Raw genomic sequence first — 26,927 nt, 5'->3', positions numbered from 1 at the left:
TGTAAAATGGGAATTAAGACTGTGAGCCCCAAGTGGGACATGGGCTGTGTCTAACGTGTTTATCTTTTTTTTTTTTTTTGTATTTGTTACATGCTTATTATGTGCCAGGCACTCTTCTAAGCACAGTACCTGGCACCTAGAAAGTGCTTAACAAATACCATAAAAAAAAAACTTTTAATTGGAATGTTAGCAAACAATTGCAATTTGGAAGAGATTAATCTTATTTCAAAGGAACATTTTCCCCCAAACAGCTCAGCTTCACTTCACTAGTCACTAAGCACTAAACTAGTCACTAGATTCTTTCTTGAGGCTATATTTGATTTGCCCAGTAGCCAGAACAGTTCCAGCTCTTTACAGCGTTTTTGAGGCTTAGGCACAACCAACTTAGGCACCATTTGTCCACATTTGCCATTTCCAATAATTAGGAATTAGAGTGGTGAAGACAGACCTTATGTGCTCAGATGTCACTGACAGATATAGTGTTCAAAAGATCAGTTGAATTTTAAAAAGCTGACCCTTCCCAAATGTATAGAATAAACATTAATATCTGAGTTCCCAGATACTTTCTTTTGTTTTTCAATCCCACAAATGAATTTCTGTGTAAACCTTTGTCACAAGCATTTTCTTTTATTTTGAAAAATATTAAATGGAAAATATGATTCAGAATATTGCAGCTTAGCCTTTGCCATTAGATTGGTCAATGAGCAAGTATTTCCACAAAAATGCATTCGAATTATAAACTGCCAGGCGCTCAAGGGACATATTAAATCAGTCTCTCCCTTTGTGTAAGGTACTTGCTGGGAGTAAATTAAGCAACTGGAAGTTGCATTAACTCCTTCAAACCACCATTCTAATGCAAAAATCACTGTGCTTTATATATGCATATCCCTAAACCACAGATATATATTTTCAGAGGCCGAAGATATCCTGACTGTTTTACTGTTTGAACAAACCCTTCGCATTCTGTTCGACAGTCAAAATGCTAGTTTGATCTTGATGCCCGATACTATACTCCTCTACTTCCCTTATGTTTGCATGATGTATGTGCTAGAGATGGAGTCCTGAACGTCAGCAGAACTGGTCCAAAGGTAGGGAAAAACTACCTACTTGTCTTGGTGTTGATATCAAACAGGGTGCAGTGAGCTTTTAATTGTGGTGAACATGCAATCCAAAAAATGTACACGGCTCGGCGGATTATGCCTGTGGGTGTACTGTAGTTGGCTTTTAAGAGGCCCAGGCTGTCAGCTGATGTCCATCGCCATCATCTTCAGTTCTTTTAGAGGATGCTGAGGTGAAAGTTAGATAAAAACCAACGGTTGATGAAATAATGTAACTCTAGAAAAATCCCCCACCCGAACCAAACAGAAATGAATTCTGCCCTACATTCAAGTACTCTCCAAGCACTTAGAAAGCGACACATTCAACATAGGTAATGGGCCAACTGATGTGAGCGTCTTCCTGGGAAAGCACTCCCAGTTCAGGGGAGAGGGCACTCACCGCCTCGGAACTGGTGGGAGGTGGAGGGTCTGCTCGGCAGCCTTGAAGGTGCAGGGAACAGAGAGGGAGATGGCACACTTGGAAGTCTGATGCTCTTCGTCTTCTTCATTTCTTCCTGCTCCAATTCTAAAAGTTCTGCCATCAGCTCATCCTAGGACCAAGCAATAGTACATTAAAGAGGAAACATTTCAAGATGTAGATATACTCATCTATCATCCCATGAACGCCAAATTGACAATGGGAAAACTCAGTGAAGTTTTTAGTTTAAAACTAAACTTGTTTTTCAATCCTGAGCAAGAATTAATGTACATGAATAAGGCTTTGAAGGTGGGGAGAATAATTGTCGCTATGGAAAGGGTAGGCATTCCAGGCCAAAGGCAGGACATGGGTGAGAAGGCGATGGCGAGATAAAGTATTAGTAGGTACAGCAAATCATACTTCTAAAAATAAAAGTGAATTAGTGCTTAAATGCTCACTACTGAGAAATACTCAGGCTGCTGTAGGTATGATCTCAAGGCTACCTCTACAGCCCCACAGGTGACAGGTTTCCTATTACCTGTTAGGAGTGCAAGAGGGAATGGGCTTAACTGATTCTTTTTTTCTTAAAAAAAAAAAAATTCAGAGCAAAGAGTAACAGCGAAACCCATCAGCTAACACTCAGTTCTTCTAGATTTCCACAGTCACGTTCCTGACAAACGCTGCATTGTTGGGAACTCAGACTATAAGATGAACTGTTTCTTCCAACAAAACATGGTGTTCTCTTCAAAGCATGTTGTGAAACATGGCTTACGGAAGAACTGGGTGTATTTGAAATCCATCATATAATGACAATAATAATAATGTTGGTATTTGTTAAGCACTTACTATGTACCAAGCAGTGTTCTAAGAGCTGGGGGAGATACAAGATCATCAGGTTGTCCCATGTGGGGCTCACAAGTCTTCATCCCCATTTTCCAGATGAGGTAACTGAGGCATAGAGAAGTTCAGTGACTTGCCCAAAGTCACACAGCTGACAAGTGGCAGAGCCGAGATTAGAACCCATGACCTCTGACTCCCAAGCCCGGGCTCTTTCCACTGAGCCACGGTTGATTGGGCCAGAGGGGGGCAGATAGGAAAAGCAGAAAAGAGAAGAGGGGAAAGAGGGATAGAAGAACAAGGGGAAAGAGGGAGAAGGAAAAGCAGAGGTGAAGGTGGAGGAGAAGGAAGAAAGGAGAGAGAGTATCCACCGTCTATTACCTCGGCTGTCCAACGCTTAATACAGTGCTATGTACACTATAAGTGCTTAATAATTATTATCACCATGCCTCCTCCTGCTGCCACCACCACAACTAAGCAGATGGCAGGCACCATGCTAACCTCACGGGGACCGTGGAGCCGCCCCAGTGGTTTCCAAGACCGGACATCTGCCTCACTCCCATTCTGCCCGCTAAACTGTAAGCTTGTTGTGGGCAGGGAATGTGTCTGTTTACTGGTACACTGCACTCTACCAAGCGCTTAGTACAGTGCTCTCCACACAATAAGCGCTCGCTCAGTGGAAAGACCTCGGGAGTCAGAGGTCACGGGTTCTAATCCTGGCTCCGCCGCTAGTCAGCTGTGTGACCTTGGGCAAGTCACTTAACTTCTCTGTGCCTCAGTTACCTCATCTGTCAAATGGCGATTAAAACTGTGAGCCCCACGTGGGACAACCTGATCACCTGGTATTCCCCCAGTGCTTAGAACAGTGCTTTGCACATAGTAAGCGCTTAACAAATACCACAATTTATTTATTTATTTATAAATACAAGTGAATGAACACAGAGCACTGTACTAATCATACGGGAGAATAAAATACAATACAGTAGACACATTCCCTGCTCAAAAAGAGCATACAGTCTAGAGGGCAGGGGACGGGTCTACCAATTCCGTTGTACTGTACTCTCCCCCAAGCACTAAGTACAGTGCCCTATATATAATAAGCGCTCAATAAATATCATGGATTGATAGAAGGGGAGACAGACATCAACATAAATTATGAATAGAGGAAATGTCAAAGTATAAGAATATGTACGTAAGTGCTGTGGGCTCAGGGTGGGTGAATTTCACATGCTTAAAGGGTACAGATCAAAGTGTCTAGGTATAATAATAATATTAATAATGATAGTAATTATGGCATTTAGGAGCTTACTATGTGCCAGGCACTGTACTAAGCACTGGGATGGATACAAGCAAATCGGGTATCCAAACCGCACAGGGCTCACAGTCTTATTCCCCATTTTCCACATGAGGTAACTGAGGCACAGAGAAGTGAAGTGGCTTGCCTAAGGTCCATACAGCAGGCAAGTGGCGGAGCTGAGATTAGAACCCAGGACTATGCTCTATCCACTATGCCATAGTGACAGGGACATGGACAAACAATGTGTTTTGTGTATCTGTTGCCCTTTCCTGAGCGCCTAGCACTTATTTTACCGAGTGAGGGCTAAATAAATACTGTTACCACTACAGCCCTTCCCAGCAAGCTGCAAGTTTGATATAGCTGATCCTGGTAAAACATTCATTCATTCATTCAATCGTATTTATTGAGTGCTTACTGTGTGCAGAGCACTGTACTAAGCACTTGGGAGAATACAATATAACAATAAACAGATACGTTCCCTGCTCACAACAAGCTTACAGTCAGAGTCACAAAAGAAGAGCTGACATTAGGCACAGTTTTCAGCTTCATTTTGTTGCGTTACTAACCTCATCAAAATCGTCACCAAATCCAACTCTCTGCGAAAATGCATCTGACATTTCTTGGGCACGATCTTGTTGTTCTGTGACCTCTTGCATCAAGTCATCTATTTTGTTTAAATCCCTAAGAAAAGAGTACTTTGATGAAGGACCTGGAGTTTCAGTTACAAATCTAAGAACATCATGGAATAAATAATAATAATGTTTTTATTTAAGTACTTTCTATGTGCAGAGCACTGTTCTAAGTGCTGGGGTAGATACAGGGTCATCAGGTTGTCCCACGTGAGGCTCACAGTTAATCCCCATTTTACAGATGAGGTAACTAAGGCACAGAGAAGTGAAGTGACTTGCCCACAATCACACAGCTGACAAGTGGCAGAGCTGGGATTCGAACCCATGACCCCTGACTCCCAAGCCCGGGCTCTTTCCACTGAGCCACGCTGAATAACAATGGTTCCCAGAAGAGTCTTAGAGTTTTCAACTAGAAGGTAACAGAGCATTTGCCCTACTTTTCAATCAGTAATGGCTTAAAAAGAAGACTTTAAAGCTATCTGCCTTGCGCCAAATGACTTGCTCCCTTTGTTCTTCCCAGCTCCACAGCACTTATATACATATTTGTAATTTCTTTATTTGTAATGATGTTTGTATCCCCCACTCTAGACAATAAGCTGGTTGTGGGCAGGGAATGTGTCTGTTTACTGTTGTATTGTACTCTCCCAAGCAAGCGCTTAGTACAATATTCTGCACAGTAAGTACTCGATTAATATGAATCAATGAATAAATAAGTTAGTGTCTCTTAAGGTCTCTGTTGTCCAGCAGCCCCCACTGGCTCCCAGGACTTCCAGAGGGAAGCACCATGGCCTAATGGAAAGAGTGTGGGCCTCGGAGTCATCCGACGTGGGTTCTAATTTCAGTTCTGCCAACTGCTTGCTTTGTGATCTTGGGCAAGTCACTGAACTTCTCTATGCATCAGTTTCCTCAACTGTAAAATGGGGATTCAATCCTCCTCCCTCCTACTTAGATTGGGAGCCCCATGTGGGAAGAGGACTGTGTCCAACCTGATTAACTTGCATCTACCCCCTTTCTGCATCTGTCACTGTTCCTGATTAGGAACTTAGAACAGTGCTTGACCCATAGTAAGCTCTTAACAAATGTCAATAAAAATTAAAATAAATAAAAAGGACTATGGAATGTCTGCGATCCCTCAGAGCCCCTGGCGCTCTACCTGGATCCAAAGAGACCATCCTCCATCCTGGCCGGTCCCTCCGGCTCAACGACTGCAGAGAAATCTCAGACCCAGTCCCAGCCCTGGGGAGTTAGATATGCAGAGGTGGTATCTTTCCCAGAAATGGCAACACCCACAGTAGAGGGATTTCCCCAAATCCACAGTACTGAAGTCACTGGCTATTCTAGTAATAATAATAATAATAACAATAAGTGTATTTACTAAGCACTTACTACATGCCAAGCACTATTCTAAGCACTGGGAAAGATACAAGGTAATCAGGTAGAAAACAGACCCTGTCCCACATGGGGTTCACAGTCTTAATCCCCATTTTACAGATAAGGTAACTGAGGCACGAGAAGTTAAGTGACCTGCCAAAAGTCACCCAGCAGATATGTGGCAGAGCTGGGATTAGAAAGATCCTCTGACTTTCATGCTAGTGCCCTTTCCACTATGCCACACTGCTTCTCTTCTTGCCCCAGGGCCCTGCAGGGTGAGGGACTGCCAGAGAACACTGCTCCCGTCAGTGGCTGGGGGAAAATAAAATAAAATAAAATAAAAATACACAGCTCACATAAAGCAGATCCCAGTTAAGTCAGATCAACCCTGCAAAGTTGACAGCTCTATGTGTGGGAAAAAGGACCAATCCAGTTCTTCACAGGTACTGACTAAGCCTCCTCATGAGCCCATACTGGGTACTGGGAAAGCCACTCGTCCACTGCCCGTGTATTCATGGAAACATGAGATTCTCTCCTCCTTTCACCATTGTCGGCTGCCCATCAATCTTGTGAATGGTAAGGAAGAAAAACATTTTTTCTACTAAGCAAAATGTAGAAAAAGGGACTACTCAACCTTGTTATGAAAATTAGAAATGCCACTCTTAGAAGAGCATCTGAGATAACTGAACTTTTTTTCTTACCAGTAAAAACCCATCATCCCAGGCCAGGATTGTCCTGTTTTTGTGCCCAAGGCCTATACTGCTCTTCCTTTCCCCCTCATCCAGGTCCCCTCCCTTCTCTCTTCTCCCTCACACCCCTATCTGCCACAGCTTCTGTCAAGAGTCCCACACTGCCCAGGCAAGCCCGAGGGTAGACAAAGAGCAGAAGTAGGTGTGTTGCAATGGTGTGCCCCAGAAGGAGGGGTCTGCAAACAGGTAGCCGAGGAAGTGAATACATGGGAAGATGCAAAAGGGTCTCAGGAAGCAAGAAGATACAGGTGAGTGATACACTGGCATTCAAGTGCTTTACTTCTAAAGTCTATTTTAGCAACCAAGAATACTCTGGATCCCCCTCTTGGGAAAATGGCCTTCCTGCCCCTTCCCAAATGACCTAGGCTGGCAAGAAAGGAGTCAGTTATTTTCCTTGCAAAGCCGCAGTGAATTGGAAAGGTCACCAACAGTCTGCCAGTCATCTGGACCCAAGAAGAATGCAGAGCACAAACCTGCCCAATAATGATAATAATTGTGGTATTTGTTAAGCAATTACTCTGTGCCAGGCACTGTAGTAAGTGCTGTCCAAAGGGACAAACAATTCCAGATCACTCTTTGCTTATGGTCATTTGGTGGAGGAAACCTTCAACTGGGAAACACCCCAAAACCACTCACATAGGCTTGTGAACTGCTTTCACGACTTTTGCAGCAAAGTCCAAGTTCCTTAACACTTCAGTGTTGGTGTGGGCGTTCTCCAGGGCTTCTCTCTGGAACTCAACGGTGGAAAGGATCCCATCAATTTGAGACAACTGTTTCTCAAATCGTTTCTTTCTCTTCAGGGCCTGTAATGCAGCTGGGAAAGAAAGTAACATGTTTAAAGCAGTCGATGTTATCATGGTGGAAGTACATATAAAGCACCTCAAATTACTGAAAAGGAAGTTGGGATTTAAGGCCAAAATTACATTGTCTCTCCTCTTCCTGCTCTCATCCTTTTCCTCTTAACAAGCCAATAAAGAGAGAAAGGGGAGTAAATTTCTGTTGCCCATAAAACACACACTGACCATTGTTTTGACCCAGTAATAGAATCTTTTATATTCTTAGGCAAATTGCTTAAATGTAGTTTACTCCCACTGGTAGTTTTCTTATGAGAAATGGACCAAAAGGCAAGTAGTAGAATGAGAGGAAATACCCTAGAAGGTTAGGATAAAGCCAGTGCTCAAATGAGACAGAGAAATGCCTAAAGGAAAGATATTTATTGGTGGAATAAAGACAGCGAGAGGAAGAAGAGAGCACTGGTGAGCAATGAGGGATTGTTTTAGCTGTAGGACTTTGAACTAACCTAGAAAAAAGACTGAAAGCATGCGCTTCAGCAGGGGAGTAAAAATTAGGTAATGTACGCTTGTTATAATAATGCTGGTATTTGGTAAGTGCTTACTCAGTGCTCTGCACATAATAAGCACTCAATAAATACTACTGAATGAATGAATAAATGTGCAAAGCATTTTTCTAAGCACTGGGGAAGATACAAGGTAAACTGTCCCATGTAGGGCTCACGGTCTTAATCCCCATTTTACAGATGAGGTAACTGAGGCACAGAGAAGTTAAGTAACTTGTCACACAGCTGACAAGTGGAAGATCCGGCATTAGAATCCACAGCCTCTGACTCCCAAGCTTGTGCTCTTTCCACTAAGCCACACTGCTTCTCATGTTGCTTGTTGTGAGCAGGAAAGAAGTCTATCAACTCTGCTGAATTGTACTCTCCCAAGCGCTTATAATAATAATGTTGGCATTTGTTAAACGCTTACTATATGCCAAGCACTGTTCTAAGCGCTGGGGAAGACACAGGAAATTAGGTTGCCCCACGTGGGGCTCACAGTCTTAATCCCCATTTTACAGATGAGGTAACTGAGGCACCGAGAAGTTAAGTGACTTGCCCAAAGTCACACAGCTGACAAGTGGCCGAGCTGGGATACCAACCCATAACCTCTGACTCCAAAGCCCGGGCTCTTTCCACTGAGCCACGCTGCTTATTGCAGTACTCTGCACACAGTACGAGTTCAATAAATACCACTGATGCTGAGAAGACAGGATTTAGAAGTGCCTCATAATGTAGTGAGGAAGAGAAGGGGAGCGGAGAAGGTGATGATCAATCAGTGGAATTTATGAGCATTTACTGTGTAAAAAGCACTGTACTAAAAGCTTGGAAAGGTACATTACAATAGAATTGGTAGAGGCTATCCCTGTCCACAAGGAGATTACAATCTAGAGGGGGAGAACGATGTTAAAATAAATTACAGATAAGGGAAACAGCAGAGTATAAGGATATGAACCTAAGTGCTGTGGGGCTGGGGTGAGTTTATAAGTGTTTTAAGGGGTACATAGCCAATGATTACATTAATTCAATTCACGTGCACTGAAGGCAGGGAAAATGGCATCATTAATAATAATAATGGTGGTATTTGTTAAGCGCTATGTGCAAAGCACTGTTCTAAGCACTGGGGGGGTACAAGGTGATCAGGTTGCCCCACGTGGGGCTCACAGTTTTAATCCCCATTTTACAGTTGAGGGAACTGAGGCACAGAGAAGTTAAGTGGCTTGCCCAAAATCTCACAGCTGGTGAGCGGCAGAGCCGGGATTCGAACCGATGACCTCTGACTCCCAAGCCCGAGCTCCTTCCATTGAGCCATGCTGCTTCTCATAAGATTAGGGAAACTGGATAAAGTCAAACTTGGGGAAACAAATCAGGAATATTGTCTTCCTCACAGTGGAAAAATAATAATAATGAGATTAGTAGAGCTGGGATGCTGAGATGAGCAGAGAGAAATCAAAGGGTAGGAAGGTGGATCGTAGTCCCTACAGGAGACAGAATATATGCATATATGTATATATAATAAGGGGGAGGGGGGAAGAGGGAGAGAGAAGGAGGGGGAGAGAGAGAGAGAAAGGACTAATAACAGGAACTGGAGCAGAAGTTTGGAGAAATGAAGTAGCCATTACAGCACTGCACTGATATACATGTTGGTGTAAAGATACTTTTTCTTTCCCCCCAAGGTACTGCACTAAGTGCTGGGATATATATGAGATAATCAAGTTGGACACAGTCCATGTCCCGCATGTGGCTCCCAATCTTAATCCCTATTTTACAGATGAGGTAACTGAGGCACAGAGAAGTTAAATGACTTGCTCAAGGTCACACAACAGACAAGCGTCAGAGCTGAGATTAGAACCCAGGTCCTTGTGACTCCCAGGCTCATGCCCTCTCACGAGGGTATGCTTTCTTCAAGTGCACCTTCCCCCCCAGTTCCAGAATGCATGTACAATGTGACCATTCTCTACTAATAGAATGTCCTAGGGCCCCTCCAGCAGGCATTCATTCAATCATATTTATTGAGCGCTTACTATGTGCACAGCACTGTACTAAGCAGGATATACTGTTGTCTCCAGATCAGAGAGCTTCCAGAGGAAAGGAAGGTGAATGGGGCCCCTGGTCACATCCCGCCCTGTGTCACTAGGGCGAGGGCTGGGACTTGTGCGGTCAGCCATGATCTTCCTCTGCTCCTCCCTCAAGAAGGGACATGAATTCATGACTACAGGATAATTACATATTTCCCTTTTTTTTTTTTAACTGGACCGAAACAGGAATGGATGCTTTTTTTAAGACGTTAATCACCCTCCAATTTTCCATCACAATGACACATTCTCAAGTGAAGGAGGAAACTGGAAATGCAGGTCCACCATCCAAACATTCTAGAAAGATGATTCCAGTTCCACCTACTCATGCCTGGCTGGTTAAGTGACTATAAATATAACAAGCCAAACTGTTATTCCTTGTCAAAATAAGGGGTGTTTTTTTGTGCTTTAACCTGATTTGAAATTATGGAGTATCTCTGAGGAGAAAACAAAAATAAACTTTTTTTTAGATAAAGCTTTCTCTAAATTCTATTTTATTAAAAATTACCTATGTGACCTGACATTCCCCCCTACAGAAATACTAAGGGGAAATATGAAAGTCTAATACATTACTTTTTCTGTCTGGATTATGATAATTATAAAATAGGTTACAATTTACCAATATTTCCATCTTTTAGAAGAAAAAAGAAGGTTCGCCAAAATTCATAAGAAAAGGTTCTACTGCAATTAAGGAATATTAAGGATTCTATTAAGGAAAAGTAGTAAAAGAGAATAACTAAGGAACCAACTATAAAACTAGCCAAGATTTCTAATTCAGAGATAATAGAATGGTTCAGAAAAATGAATCTGCCTAGATTTTGTAAAGAACTCATAATAAAAGTTGCTGTGACCAGCTGGGATCTAGAAAGCGTTCTAACAGGTGATTGGTGAGAACAAAGGAGCTACTTTATTTGTGATAGTTTTTATTTTTTTAAACCAGACGCCATGTCTCACTGAGGTGTTGTTTCCACATCAGAGGACTATTATTGTAATAGGAGAGGCAACAATAAATCATTTTGATAGGGCAAAGGTAAATACATTTAGATTGTGGTAGTTAAAATGATGTCTTTGGCATCTCTTATCAAAGTGTTATTGTGATTACTATTGTAGAACAATACTAAACGTCGCAAATTTAAACAGAATTAGGAGGTATGAAATTTAGGTAGATTCTGTTACTCATATAAATGTTACAGTATTTATTAAGTGCTCACTCTGTGCCAAGCAATATGTGAAGCATCGGGGGAGATAAAAAAATATTCAAATAAGCTATGTTTCAATAATTTTATTTGCCAATAATAAGGTATCTGCTGGCGAGGTACTTGGAAGATGAATTGTTTCAAAAGTGTACATAATTAGTCTCTGTCAGGACCTACTACAGTGCTTCTCGCTTTACAGGGCCGCACTCTGCTTTGGTTTTAAAGTGACGACTTCAGAGAACTCTGCATGATCTGTTTAATGGAGACAAGCAATGTGGCCTAGAAGAAAGTGTACAAGCCGGGAAACCAGGAGACCTGAGTTCTAATTCTGATTCTGCCACTTGCCTGCTGTCTGACTTTGAGCAAGTCACTTAATATTTCTGTGCCTCAGTTTCTCCATCTACAAAATGAGGATTAAAAACCTGTTTTTCCTCCCCATTAGACTGTGAGCCCCACGTGGGCCAGGGATTGGGCCTGACCTGATTGCTCTGTATCTACCCCAGAGCTTAGAACAGTGCTTGATACATAGTAAATGCTTAACAAGAATCCATAATTACTAATCAGCAGACATGAACCCTGCCCTCAAAGAGTTTGCAATCTAGTGTATTAATCCAAAACTCTACTGGCTATTATTCTTTTGGTGAAATTGGTGAGATGGATGGGGAAGGGAAGGAGGAGGGAACTGTAGGGTGGAATTAGGAGAGGTTTTAAAAATGTCTTAAAAATATTAATACTTAAACTGAGATGATACAAGACTTTAAAGGATTAGCATTCATCATTGGTTCAGAAAATTGTTTAACATATAGGTATTCTTCAACTTTCTTACCTTCTTGATTTGTGACTGTGGGCACACAGTTATTTCTTCGTGAAATGGCCATAACACTCATTAGGAGAGTGAAATGAAGAGATTCATATAAAGAGTACATTTAAGTACAAAACATTTAATGAGATAGAAGTAAGCTCATTATGGGCAGGGAACATGTCTGCTAATTCTGTTGTACTGTACTCTCCTGAGTGCTTGGTACAGTGCTCTGCGCATAGTAAGTGCTCAATAAGTACCATTTATTGATGGAAGTATCTGAGTAAGAATGAAGTTGAAGTTTCGAAAATCCGCACGTCAGGCCTCATGGTCATGAAAAGCTCTAGTAAAAAGGTAAAGGGGAGTACTTCCAAGGTTGTTGTTTGAAGCAACTGTATCTAGAATGGAAAGATTCTTCCTTCATTTTGCCCCTATTTGTATGACTTAAATTGACGAACTGTGTCCACATAGAAAATGATCCGAAATCTGGCCAACAAAAATAAACACCCTAAATTCACAGGTCAGTACTGAGGCTAGGATACATTTTGCTCTCTGGCCCTGGAGTACTTTATTTTTTTTTGTTTGGCTTTGTTAAACATATTATGAACCGATCACACTTAGAATGTTCACATTTAGACGCACAGAACAGGCTGTAATAATAATTATGGCCGCACTGTTTCTGTTGTACTCTCCCAAGCGCAGAGTATACTGTTCTGCGCATAGTTGTAGTTCACACCATTCAGTTACTGATAACCTGCAGGGGGAATTGAGAGGGAGGATGTAGAGTCAATTTCATGCCAAATCATCAGGAATACCACAAGTTGGTAAGGCCAACAGGGTCCTCTGGTCAACCCAGTGGCTGGTCCAAGTGAATGCCCTGGCTAGACATCGTAGATAGGCAGCCATCCACCATCTAGACCGTAAGCTCACTGTGGGCAGGGAATGTGTTTACCAACTCTGTTGTACTGTACTCTACCAAGCGCTTAATACAGTGCTCTGCACTTAGTAAGTGCTCAATAAATACCGTTGATGATGAAGGCTATTCCAGGGAAATCTGCTCCCTTGCACCTGAGATTCCTCTCAGCAATCAAAGCAGTATCTGAATCAACCACAATTGTAGATCCCCTTTCTGGTGGATGTTAGAATGAGATGTTATTCATGAGCAGGAAAAAGGTAACTGACCAATCTTCCCAAATCCAGTTAACACATACCTCTGATTTCAGGTTCAGCTATGAGGGACTGGAATTAGACTTTTGTGCTCTTAACAGAGGCAGTAGTTGGACGGGAATAATAAAATGTAGTTGGACGAGAACAGTAAAAGGTTTTCATTATATTCCGTAGCTGATGTAATTATGCTAATAATTTTACACTCTTGAAGGCTGTGACGGTAATCAGAGGTAAGTTTCAAATTCCTTGAGACTAACCACACCTTGTGAAAACCAACAAGGCCAGCCAGCTTCCATTCCTTCTGTAGGCAGGTGCCATCCAGACCCATTCTTTAGCTAGACTGTTCAACCATTTCTACAGCTCTAAAGAAGCAGCTGCAAAACTGGCCAAAATATATATATTTTTTAATTGTTCAAAACATTCTATCCAGATATAATGAAAATTTGAATTCATCAAAAATATTTAAATGCTACCTAGCAATTCCTGAGTGCTAAGGCATCAAATTATGCCCTAGATAGATTCCCTTTGCCCCTGGGTAGGTAAACTAGTAGCTATCTAAAACATCCAAATTTGATGGGGTTGGTGGGGAGAAGAGGGTGGAGAAGGAAGAATGAGGGAACTCTGAGGTGGAGGAGAAGAAGTGGGTTGGGGGAGAGAACCAAGGTATATGGAAGAGAAGCTACTGGATAAAGGGGCATCATGCACATCTGAAAAGCAGCATGGACTATAGGCTAGAGTACAGGTCTGAGTCAGAAGGACCTGGGTTCTAATCCCAGTTCCATTTGTCTGCTGGGTGACTCTGGGGACGTCACAGCTTCTCTGTGCCTCTTTTACCTCATCTGTAAAATGGGGATTGAAATGCGAGCCCCATGTTGGGCAAGGATTGTGTCCAACCTAATTAATTTGTATCTACCCAGGGTTTAGTACAATGCCAGGCACATAGTAAGTGCTTAACAATGAGCACAAATAACAACAACATGTAAACTGCAATGTACACTTCCAACAGCAGATGCAGAGATTCGTCTGTCAACCAATCAGAATTTAAGTGCTTACTTCGTGCAGAAGAACACTGTACTAGGCACTTGGGAGAGTACAGCGCAACAGAATTAGCAGGCATATTCTCTGCTCATAACGCATTTTCAGTCTAGACACCCCACTCGACTCCCTAACCCTCCTATCCCTCTGTCGATGCTGTTGGTGGAAATCCAGGCACAAACTGACTTTGGCCACAGCACACATCCTTATTTGCTAGAATTTTGCCCTCTCCTACTTAGCAATACCACTCCTCCATCAACTTTCATGTCCACTGCTCCCTCCACTTATTCCAGATACTTCCAAACCTATTAGGGAAGCAGTGTGGCTCAGTGGAAAGAGCAGGGGCTTGGAGTCAGAAGTCATGGGTTCGAATCTTGGCGCTGCCACTTAGCAGCTGTGTGACTGTGGGCAAGTCACTTCACTTCTCTGTGCCTCAATTACCTCATCTGTAAAATGGGGATTAACTGTGAGCCTCACATGGGACAACCTGATTACCCTGTATCTACCCCAGTACTCAGAACAGCGCTCTGCACATAGTAAGTGCTTAACAAATACCAACATTTTTTTTATTCAGACAAAATCTTTCATGATATGACAATCTTTAACTCCCTTCTGAAAACTCGAATGCTCTCCCCGCCCCCTCTGGCCCCTGATGACTTGGCCATCGGTTTTGTTGACAAAATTGAAACCCTCACAAGTGAGTTCCCTAAAATCTTCCTCTCAGCTCCCTCACACTCCACATCCCCTTTCGCCCTTCTCAGCTCTTTCTCTCAAGAAGAAATCATCTGCATACTTCCAAAATCTACCCCCTTCATCTGTGCCTTAGATCCCTTATCTTTTCTTCACTCTGTCCACTTTTCTTCACTCTGCAACTACCAACTTCACCCACTCTCACTCTAAGGACCCCTTCTCCTCTGCCTTCAAACCCCAACCACTTCTCACCATCGTTTTTTAAAAAAAAAAACAAAAAAAAACTCTGGACCCACTGCACTGTCCACGTATCACCTCATCTCCGTACCTACCCCCATCTCCCTTCTCCCACTCCTGCCCAAACTATTCATGTGGGATGCATTCATGGCCTCCACTTCCTTTCAACCACTAGGAATGCTCTTTCCAAGGCCATCCTGGCTTTCTTCTTGACAAATCAAAGGACTCTACTCCATTCTAATTCTCCTCCTCCTCTTGGCTGCTTTCCAAACTGTGGATCACTCAGGATCACTGTAGATAACCAGGGTTTTTCTGATATGCTCCTCTCCCGGTGATCCTCTTACCAATCTGGCCAATCCTTTTGTGTCTTTTACCAGCTCTTCCTCTGCTCCCAACCCTTAACTGTCCCTCAAGGCTCTACTCTAGGTCCCCTTCAATCTACACTCACTTACTTGGGGAACACATCTGTACACATGGTTTCAACTCTCATCATCAAAAGTATTTCAGTTACCATTTCTCTGTCAATGACTCCAAATTTACCTCTCTACCTTCACCTCTACAATCTCACAGTTCCTCCTGCCTTCTACACAGATGTCCTACTAGTTCCTCAAGTTCAATGGAAAGAGCATGGGTTATGGAGTCAGGAGACCTGGGTTCTAATCCAGGCTCTGCCACTTGCCCGCTGTGGGACCTTGGGGAAGTCACTTAACTACTTTATGGTTCAGTTTCCTCCTCTGTAACATGGGGATAAAATATCTGTTCTTCCTCTCCCTTTGACTGTGAGCCCTAAGTGGGACAGGGACTTTGTCCCATTTGTTTATAGTCTATCTACCCCCTCCATCAGTAGCATTGGAGTGCTTACTGTGCGCAGACTGTACCAAGTGCTCGACAGGCATATTTCCTGCCTACCAAGAGTTTACAATCTAGAGAAGGAGACAGACATTAAAATAAATTATGGATACAGACATAAGTGCTGTGGGGCTGAGGTTGGGTTGAATATCAAGTATTTAAAGAGGACAGATCAGAGTGCATAGGAGATGGCACAATCCTTGGCATGGCACAGTCCTTGGCACATAGTAATAATTATCATTTTTATTTCCTTCCGATCCACTCCACCTAACTTCCCCAACAGTCAACAAGACGATCCTCTCTACCTCCTAATTCTTAGCTTTATCCTTGACTCCTCCTTCTCTTTCCATCTTTATATTCAGGTTATGACCCAATCTTGTCATTTCTTCCTTTTGTAAAGCACCCATTGTACTAAACTCTGGGGTGGACACAAGATCATCAGGTTGGACACGGTCCCTGTCCCATAAAGCATTTACTGTCTTAATCTAATTTTACAAATGAGGTAACTGAGGCACAGAGAAGTTAAATGACTTCCCTAAGGTCCCACAGCAGACAAGTGGTGGAGGGAGGATTAGAACTCAGGTCCTTATGACTTCGAGGCCCATGTTCTTTCCACTAGATGACACTGCTTCTCAATATTTCCCCAACATTTCCAGGATCTGACTCTTCCTCTTGATCTAAATGGCCACTCTGCTGGTCCAGGTACTTATTACCTGGCTTGACTACTGTGTGAACCTCCTTGCTTATCTTCCTGTCACCAGTCTCCAATTCATACCTCACTCTGCTGCTCAGATCATTTTTCTAAAACATTCTGCACACCTTTCCCCACTCCTTAAAAACTACCAATATTTGCCCCTTCTTGACCATTAGCTCGCTCCATTTTACTTATTCATGCTCTTCTTCCATTACACTCCAGTTCGGCCACTTTGTTCCTCTTACACTAACCTACTCACTATATCTTAGAGAAGCAGTGTGGCTCAGTGGAAAGATCATGGACTTAGGAGTCAAAGGTCTCATGGGTTCTAATCCGGCTCCACCACCTGTCAGCTGTGTGACTTTGGGGGCAAGTCACAACTTCTCAGTGCCTCAGTTACCTCATCTGTAAAATGGGGATTAAGATTGTGAGCCTCATGTGGGGCTACCCCAGCGCTTAGAACAGTGCTTAGCACAGAGTAAGTGCTTAACAAATACCATAATTATTATTACTCACTATACCTCGCTCTTGTCCCTCCCACTGCCAAACTCATGTCAAGCTTTCCCGCCCAACCAGAACTCCCTGTCCATTTATATTCAATCAACCACAGCTCTCCCCATCTCCCCCTTCTGAAATCACATCTCTTTTGGGATGCCTTCCTGATTAATTTCTCATCCCCCTACTTTATATCCCCCAATTCCCACTCAAGGATTGCTGTGCCACCTTAGCAGTTAAGTATTCACAAACACCATAACACTTATTTACAACCCCTTTAGCACATTTGAATATGTCTTATATACTCTATTACTTTCTTTAATCTGTAGTTTATTGTGAGCTCCTCTAGGGCAGTGATTACACCTAATTCAGTTGTATTCTCCTAAAATAATATTAATACTAATACTAAGCTGATACTACTTATTGAATGGTAGATGGACAGGGAAAGTGTCTAACCGACTGTTACATATTGAGCTCTCCCAAATGCTTAGTACAGTGCTCTGTGCACAACGGAAATACAATGGATTGATTGCTTTGTAATACGAAGGTTTTCCTGATTTCCAAAAATGTTTTCTCCTTCCTGTCTTGCCTTTTGTCTTTAAAAACGTTTATATTTGCTAACATACAGAAACAGCTGGCGAACAGGTGTGGGTAAATGCTTTCTTCTTGGCAGATGTAACCATTTACTCAGAATATTCAACCCCAAACAAACACGACTCCAGCATTCCCACCCAAATTTGTGTAATCATCTCTCAATTCTGGGTAACCCTGGGGATCATATCCACTTGGTCTGGCTGCAAAAACTCTTCCTCGAGGTCCTGCAAGGTAGCACTTGGTCTCAGGTCCCAAGGACCCCAGCCTCTTGCTATCTGCCCCCCTCCTCTTCCTGGGTACTTTGGTCTTCATTCTTAGGAGTCAGAATAAATCCAACTGGGCTACCCGGTCTGGTTCTCAGCCTGAAAGACTGCGACTGCTCTTGCTTTGAAATCAATCATATTTACTGAGTGCTAACTGTGTGCAGAGCACTGTACTAAGTGTGTTGGAGAGTGCAATACAACGGAGTTGTTAGACACGTTCCCTGTCCACAAGTAGTTTACAATCTAGAGGAGTTCCCCTTTGTGCAGTAGCTATAAAAGTTTCCTGATTTCAAAAAAGTGTCCTCTCTTTCTTTGAAGAGTCTTTCAAACCACCTTTGTATAGACTGGAGGACCCCTCCCCTACTTTGGCCCTCTCTGTCCTCTTTCCAGAAGTGCCTCCCTGCACCTGAGGGGCCCCTCAGGTGCCCCTGACTACAGACACTCTACTGAACCCACTTACATAGTGAATATAATAATAATGTTGGTATTTGTTAAGTGCTTACTATGTGCAGAGCACTGTTCTAAGCACTGGGGTAGACAGAAGCGAATCAGGTTGTCCCATGTGGGGCTCACAGTCTTAATCCCCATTTTACAGATGAGGTAACTGAGGCACAGAGAAGTGAAGAATATGACCCTTGGAGTACATTTACCTTTTTTTTCTGCTGAAACTATTTATTGATTTTTGATAAGCTGCTTCACACTTAAATAAACTTCATAGAATAGCATATTGTTGCCGAATCATACATTCCAAGTACTTAGTTCAGTGCTCTGCACATAGTAAGCGCTCAATAAATACTATTGAATGAATGAATACATTCAGAGGCTCCCCTCTCAAAGGGAAACAAATTTTCTGACATAAAGGAAAGAAAAAACTACTAAATGTAGCCAGATTGAAATCTGACCTTGCTGAACATGGCTTTTTAAAAACCATACAGCAGGAATTGATGTAATAGTAATTAATAAGAATAAAACAGAGGGTTAACTTCACCAACTGCCATGAGAAGATAGGGGCCAGAAATAGTTGGCCCGTGAGGAAACAGGCCAGCAGGAATCTGGCCTCTACTTCCAGGCACATTCCAGAGATGAGTCACATCCACCTCATTTTTTCTATCTGAAAAATGGGGTGATGTTAATAATGTTTGCACTCCCTGACTCAGGGCAATGTGGCAGAAACCAGTGAAGGCTGGTAAAGCACAAGTGCGATTTGATGTGAAGCATAATAAAAACTGATACTGTGTGCAGTCCCCAGCGACCTGAAAGGGCGGGGACAATTTTTGGCGTTGACTCACGTGTTGGAGAAGCCACATGAAAGGTCTGAGAGCCAGAGTGAGAAACACCACCTGAAGGTAATGTGTACCATCGGCAACATTACGCGCAGAAGGATGAGCGTCGAGCCATCAAACCATAAGCCAAAACAGGTGCACACATGCAATTAGAAGCAAATCCACTATGCTTATGCAATTCCAAGAACATACCTGCCCCCGACATCTCCCCCGACACACACCCCTACCCCTCCCCCCACTTTGCCTATGCACTTCCAAGAATATATCTGCCCCCGATACGCACACACACCTACAAATACAAGCAAATCCACGTTGCCTTATGCACTTCCAAGAACATTACTGCCCCAAGGAAAAGCAAATTCACTTTGCCTATGCACTCCATGAATACATCTGCCCCAACATTCACGTGCGCAAAGAGAAGCAAATCCATTCTGCCTAAGCACTTCCAAGAACATATCGGCCCCCCACATCTCTATATACTATCTCTATATTATCTCTCTCTCTCTCTCTCTCTCCAAGTAAATCCACTTTGCCAGTGCATTTCCAAGAACGTATCTGCCCCAAGTAAAACAAATCCACTTTGCCTTTGCAGTTCCATGAATAGAACCGCCCCAACACACAGGCACACACGCACGTGTGCAAGTAGAAGGAAATCCACTGTGCCTATGCATTTCGGAGAACATATCTGCCCCACACACCTCTACACATGGACACCCACACACACGTGAGCAAGTAGAAGCAAATCCACTCTGCCTAAGCACTTTCAAGAACATATCTGGCCCCGACATCTCTTCACACACATACACACATGTGCACAAGTAGAAGTAAATCCACTTTGCCTATGCTCTTCCCAGGACACACCTGCCCCCGACATCTCTACACACACACACACACGGTAGAAGCAAATCCATTTTGCCTATGCACTTCCAAAAACATCTGACCCCTACATCTCTACAGACACACATGTAAGTAGAAAACAATCCATTTTGCCTAGATACTTCCAAGAATATACCCCGACATCTCTACACACACTTACACAATGTAGAAGCAAATCCACATTGCCTATGCAGTTCCAAAAACATACCTGTCCCTGACAACATCTCTACACACACACACACACACACACACACACACACACAGAGAAAAGCAGGGTGGCTCAGTTGAAAGACCCCGGGCTTGGGAGTCAGAGGTCATGGATTCGAATTCCAGCTCTGCCACTTGTCAGCTGTGTGACTGTGGGCAAGTCACTTCACTTCTCTGTGCCTCAGTTACCTCATCTGTAAAATGGGGATTAAGACTGTGAGCCTCACGTGGGACAACCTGATTCCCCTGTATGTACCCCTGTGCTTAGAACAGTGCCCTGCACCTAGTAAGCGCTTAACAAATACCCATATTATTATTATTAGAAGCCAGTTCACTTTGCCTATGAACTTCCAAGACTATAGCTGCCCCCAACACACACACAGACACGTGCGCAGGTAGAAGTAAATCCCGTATTCCTATGCAGCTGGAAGAACATATATATATATATATATATAAGTGCCCTGACGTGTGTCCGCCGCCGGCCGTCCCCTGCTCTGGGCCGGTGTGTTGGGGTCCCAGGGGCCCAGAGGTGGCGGCCCGTGACCCGGAGCAGGGGGTGGCCAGAGGGGAGGCGCGGCCCGGGAGTTATCCCCGGGGGTGGGGTGTCCCCGGCCGCTAACCTGGCTTAGTGGCAAGAGTCCGGCCTTGGGACACAGAGGCCGTGGGTTCTAATCCCGCCTCAGCCCCTTGTCAGCTGTGTGACCTTGGCCCAGTCGCTTCACTTCTCTGGGCCTCAGTTCCCTCATCTCTAAAATGGGGATTAAGACTGAGCCCCACGTGGGGCACCCTGATTACCCTGTATCCACCCTGCGTTTAGAACAGTGCTCAGCACATGCCTCTGCCACTTATCAGCTGTGTGACCTTGGCCCAGTCGCTTCACTTCTCTGTGCCTCAGTTCCCTCATCACCTGTTAGCTGTGTGACTTTGGGCAAGTCACTTAATTTCTCGGTGCCTCAGTTCCCTCATCTGTCAAATGGGGATGACGACTGTGAGCCCCACGTGGGAACCCTGATCACCCCCTATCTCCCCCAGCCCTTAGAAGAGTGTTCGGCACACAGTAAGCGCTTAACAAATACCAACATTATTATGAGGATCAAAATGGGGATGAAGACTGTGAGCCCCACGTGGGACCCCCTGATCACTCCCTATCTACCCCAGCGCTTAGGACAGTGCTCTCAGCACATAGTAAGCGCTTAATGAATACCAACATTATTATTAAAATGGGGATGAAGACTGTGAGCCCCACGTGGGACCCCCTGATCACCCCCTGTCTACCCCAGCACTTAGAAAAGTGCTCGGCCCACAGTAAGCGCTTAACAAATACCAACATTATTATTCATTCATTCATTCAATAGTATTTATTGAGTGCTTACTATGTGCAGAGCACTGTACTAAGCGCTTGGAATGGACAAATCGGCAACAGATAGAGACAGTCCCTGCCCTTTGACGGGCTTACGGTCTAATCGGGGGAGACGGACAGACAAGGACAATAGCAATAAATAGAATCGAGGGGATGAACATCTCGTTAAAACAATAGCAAATAAATAGAATCAGGGTGATGTACATCTCATTAACAAAATAAATAGGGTAATAGAAATACATACAGTTGAGCAGACGAGTACAGTGCTGAGGGGAGGGGAAGGGAGAGGGGGAGGAGCAGAGGGAAAGGGGGGAAGAGAGGGCTTAGCTGAGGGGAGGTGAAGGGGGGGTAGAGGGGGAGCAGAGGGAGCAGAGGGAAAAGGGGAACTCAGTCTGGGAAGGCCTCTTGGAGGAGGTGAGCTCTCAGTAGGGTTTTGAAGAGGGGAAGAGAATGAGTTTGGCGGAGGTGAGGAGGGAGGACGTTCCGGGACCGCGGGAGGAGGTGGCCCAGGGGTCGACGGCGGGATAGGCGAGAACGAGGGATGGTGAGGAGGTGGACGGCAGAGGAGCGGAGCGTGGAGGCTGGGCAGTGGAAAGAGAGAAGGGAGGAGAGGTAGGAAGGGGCAAGGTGATGGAGAGCTTTGAGGCCCAGAGTGAGGAGTTTTTGTTTCGTGCGGAGGTTGATAGGCAACCACTGGAGGTTTTTAAGAAGGGGAATGACATGCCCAGTATGATGATCAAACTGGGGATGAAGACTGTGAGCCCCACATGGGGCCCCCTGATCACTCCCTATCTCCCCCAGCGCTTAGATAAGTGTTCGGCACACAGTAAGCGCTTAACAAATACCAACATTATTATGATGATGATCAAAATGAGGATGAAGACTGTGAGCCCCACGTGGGAACCCCTGATCACCCTCTGTCTATCCCCAGCACTTAGGACAGTGCTGGGTCCATCGTAAGCGCTTAACAAGTACGAACATTATTATTAAAATGGGAATGAAGACTGTGAGCCCCACGTGGAACCCCCTGATCACCCCCCCCCCCCGTCTCCCCCAGCGCTTAGAAAAGTGCTCGGCACATAGTAAGCGCTTATCAAATACCAACATTATTATTATAATGATCAAAATGGGAATGAAGACTGTGAGCCCCACGTGGGAACCCCGATCACCCCTTATCTACACCACCGCTTAGGACAGTGCTGGGTCCATCATAAGCGCTTAACAAATACCAACATTATTATTATAATGGGGATGAAGACTGTGAGCCTCACGTGGGACCCCCTGATCACCCCGTCTCCCCTAGTGCTTAGAAAAGCGCTCGGCACACAGAAAGGGCTTAACAAATACCAACATTATGACGATGATCAAAATGGGGATGAAGACTGTGAGCCCCACGTGGGACCCCCTGATCACCCCCTGATTCCCCCATTGTTTAGAAAAGTGCTCGGCACACAGTAAACGCTTAACAAATACCAACATTATTATTAAAATGGGGGTGAAGACTGTGAGCCCCACGTGGGACCCCCCGGTCATCCTCTGTCTACCCCCAGCACTTAAGACAGTGCTGGGTCGAGCAAAAGCGCTTAACAAATACCAACATTATTATTAAAATGGGGATGAAGACTGTGAGCCCCACGTGGGACCCCCTGATCACCCCCTGTCTCCCCCAGCGCTTAGAAAAGTGCTCGGCACATAGTAAGCGCTTAACAAATACCAACATTATTATGATGATGATCAAAATGAGGATGAAGGCTGTGAGCCCCACGTAGGACCCCCTAATCACCCTCAGTCTACCCCCAGCACTTAGGACTGTGCTGGGTCCATCGTAAGCGCTTAACAAATACCAACATTATTATTACAATGGGGATGAAGACTGTGAGTTTCACGTGGGACTCCTTGGTCACCCCGTCGCCCCCAGCGCTTAGAAGACTGCTGGGCACCTAGTAAGCGCTTAACAAATACCAACATTATTATTACAATGGGGATGAAGACTGTGAGTCTCACGTGGGACCCCCTGGTCACCCCCTGTCTGCCCCAGCGCTTAGAAGAGTGCTGGGCACATAGTAAGCGCTTAGGGAATGGCAAGGTTAGGAAATGGGCACATAGTAAGCGCTTAGGGAACGGCAAGGTTAGGAAGTGGGCACACAGTAAGCGCTTAGGGAATGGCAAGGTTAGGAAGTGGGCACATAGTAAGCGTTTAGGGAATGGCAAGGTTAGGAAGTGGGCACATAGTAAGCGCTTAGGGAATGGCAAGGTTAGGAAGTGGGCACTAAGCTTTTAGGGAATGGCAAGGTTGGAAAGTGGGCACCTAGTAAGCGCTTAGGGAATGGCAAGGTTAGGAAGTGGGCACTAAGCGCTTAGGGAATGGCAAGGTTAGGAAGTGGGCACATAGTAAGCGCTTAGGGAATGGCAAGGTTAGGAAGTGGGCACTAAGCTTTTAGGGAATGGCAAGGTTAGAAAGTGGGCACCTAGTAAGCGCTTAGGGAATGGCAAGGTTAGGAAGTGGGCACTAAGCGCTTAGGGAATGGCAAGGTTAGGAAGTGGGCACATAGTAAGCGCTTAGGGAATGGCAAAGCTAGGAAGTGGTGTGGGTTACCTCTGCGGTCCCCGGTGCCGCGGTCCTTGGCCCGGGCGAGCTCGGCCTCGATCCGGGCTTCCAGGGCGGCCTGGCGCTGTCGCAGCTCCCGCTCGCTGTCGCCGAGCCGGGCGACGACTTGACGGGGGTCGGGGGGACCGTCCGGCGGGGGGCGGGACCCCCATCCCCACCGGGACCCCCAGCGGGACCCCCACCGGGCCCCCCGGCTCAGGCCAGCGCCGGGCCCCTCGCCCCCCCGTGGCTGAGCAGCCATCCTCTCCCTCTCTGGCGCTCAGGACAGTGCCGTGCACAGGACAGGAGGCGCTCAGCACGCAGGACCGGGTGCATGGGCGGACTCCGCCCCGGCGTCCTTCGGCCGGTGGGCAAGCCCCGCCCGCCCGCCCGCCGGGGAGGGCACGAGGCCCGGCACACCCGACACCAGTACGGCCGTTGGGGAGCGCTTACTACGTGCCCGGCGCTGCCGCACTAGCCGCCGGGCCGGCTACCTGCCAATTCGTTCGTTCTGGCTCCGGGGAAAGAGCCAGGGCTGGGGAGTCAGAAGTCACGGGTTCGAATCCCGCCTCCGCCACTTGTCAGCTGGGTGACCGTGGGCAAGTCACTTCACTTCTCTGGGCCTCAGTCACCTCATCTGTCAAATGGGGATTAAGACTGGGAGCCGCCCGGGGAACAACCCGATCACCTGGTAGCTTCCCCAATGCTTAGAACAGTGCTTGGCACCTAGTGAGCGCTTAACAAATACCAACATTATCATTATTATTATTAATCCCGGCTCCACCACCTGTCAGCTGGGTGACTGTGGGCAAGTCACTTCACTGGGCCTCAGTGTCCTCATCTGTCAAGTGGGGATTAAGACTGGGAGCCCCACGGGGGACAACCTGAGCAGCGTGGCTCAGGGGAAAGAGCGCGGGCTTGGGAGTCAGAGATCATGGGTTCGAATCCCGTCTCTGCCACTTGTCAGCTGTGTGACGGTGGGCAAGTCACTTCACATCTCGGGGCCACAGTTCCCTCATCTGTAAAATGGGGATTAAGACTGGGAGCCCCACATGGGACAACCTGATTACCCTGTATCTACCCCACCGCTTACAACAGTGCTCTCCACATAGTAAGCACTTAACAAAACAAATATTTGTTGAGGAAGCAACGTGACTCACTGGAAAGAGCCCGCGATCATGGGTTCAAATCCCGACGCTGCCGCTTGTCAGCTGGGTGACTTTGGGCAAGTCACTTCACTTCTCCGGGCCTCAGTTCCCTCATCTGTAAAATGGGGATTAAGACTGTGAGCCCCACGGGGGACAACCTGAGCAGCGTGGCTCAGTGGAAAGAGCCCGGGCTTGGGAGTCAGAATCATGGGTTCGAATCCCGTCTCTGCCACTTAGCTTTGTGACTGTGGACAAGTCACTTCACTTCTCTGTGCCTCGGTTTCCTCATCTGTAAAATGGGGATTAACTGTGAGTCTCACATGGGACAACTTGATTACCCTGTATCTACCCCAGCGCTTAGAACAGTGCTCTGCACATAGTAAGCGCATAACAAATACCAGCATTACTATTAGAGAAGCAGCGTGGCTCAGTGGAAAGAGCACGGGCTGGGGAGTCAGAGATCATGGGTTCAAATTCCTGCTCCACCGCTTGTCAGCTGGGTGACTTTGGACAAGTCACTTCACTTCTCTGGGCCTCAATTTCCTCATCTGTAAAATGGGGATTAAGACTGTCTGCCCCACAGGGGACAACCTGATCACCTTATATCCTCCCCAGCGCTTAGAACAGTGCTTGGCACGTAGTAAGCGCTCAACAAATGCCATTATTATTATCATTATTATTAAGCATTAACTATGTGCCAAGCACTGTTCTAAGCACTTGGAAAGTACTATTCCACAAAAAAGAGAGAGAATCCCTGCTCACAAGGGGTTTACAGTCTAGAGGGGAGGAGACAGACATCAAAACAAGTAAATGGGCATCAATATAAACAGAATTACGGATATATACATATAGACTTAAGTGCTGTGGGGCGGGGAGGGGAGAAGCTCAAAGGGAGTGAGACAAGTTAATATAGAAGGGGAGCACAGGGTCCCTCTGAAGTGTAGCCGGGTTAGATAGAGAAGCAGTGTGGCAGGGTACAGGGTACTCTGTACAAGGTAATCGAGTTGTCCCACGTGGGGCTCACAGTCTTCATCCCCACTCGACAGATGAGGTCACTGAGGCACCGAGAAGTGAAATGACTTGCCCAAGGTCACCCAGCTGACAGGTGGCAGAGTCTGGATTAGAACCAGGACCTCTGACTCCTGAGCCCGTGCTCTTTCCACTGAGCCACGCTGCTTCAATTTTGGTATTTGTTAAGAGCTTACTATGTGCCAAGCACTGTTCTAAGCTCTGGGTAGAATCAAGGTAATCAGGTTGTCCCACGAGGGGCTCACAGTCTTAATCCCCATTTGACAGGTGAGAGAACTGAGACAAAGAGAAGTTAAGTGAGTTGCCCAAAGTCACACAGTTTATAAGTGGCGGAGCCTGGGTTAGAACCCATGATCTCTGAAACCCAAGCCTATGCTCTTTCCATTGAGCCACGCTGCTTCTCTTATTGACCGTTTACTATGTGCAGAGCACTGTATCTATGTCCCACGTGGGGCTCACAGGCTCAATCCCTATTCGACAGAGGAAGGAACGGGGGCCCAGAGAAGTGAAATTACCTCCCCAAGGTCACCTTGGGAAGACAAGTAGGGGAGCCAGGGCCAGAACCCGCAACCTATAAGCATTTGGCTTAGTGGCAAGAGCCCGGGTTTG

General features: G+C 45.5%; 1 protein-coding gene across 1 annotated transcript; it reads right to left on the bottom strand.

Annotated features, from left to right (window-relative positions):
- Positions 1-607: 607 nt before the first annotated feature.
- On the bottom strand, positions 608-24,403 carry CHMP4C (charged multivesicular body protein 4C). Its single transcript, XM_007669587.2, has 5 exons — positions 24,151-24,403; positions 7,035-7,212; positions 4,216-4,330; positions 1,498-1,648; positions 608-1,286 (listed from the first exon to the last, which is right to left on the bottom strand). The coding sequence occupies exons 1-5, from the start codon at positions 24,401-24,403 to the stop codon at positions 1,225-1,227; spliced, it is 759 nt and encodes a 252-aa protein (XP_007667777.1). The 3' UTR covers positions 608-1,224.
- Positions 24,404-26,927: the final 2,524 nt, after the last annotated feature.

The sequence above is a fragment of the Ornithorhynchus anatinus genome, chromosome 4, assembly GCF_004115215.2.
Source record: "Ornithorhynchus anatinus isolate Pmale09 chromosome 4, mOrnAna1.pri.v4, whole genome shotgun sequence".
NCBI lineage: Eukaryota > Metazoa > Chordata > Mammalia > Monotremata > Ornithorhynchidae > Ornithorhynchus > Ornithorhynchus anatinus.
The sequence above is the reverse complement of the archived record's forward strand: the minus strand, read 5'-3'. Positions and strand labels throughout refer to the sequence as shown.

What these genes read in the sequence shown, in the direction of transcription:
- CHMP4C (XM_007669587.2), bottom strand. Translation starts at nt 24,403, where the DNA reads ATGGCTGCTCAGCCACGGGGGGGCGAGGGGCCCGGCGCTGGCCTGAGC. An exon ending in TTGGTGACGATTTTGATGAG is followed by an intron (nt 1,649 to 4,215) that starts GTTAGTAACGCA and finishes GCTTGGTCCTAG; the next exon opens with GATGAGCTGATGGCAGAACT. An exon ending in CTCCCACCAGTTCCGAGGCG is followed by an intron (nt 1,287 to 1,497) that starts GTGAGTGCCCTC and finishes CTTTCACCTCAG; the next exon opens with CATCCTCTAAAAGAACTGAA.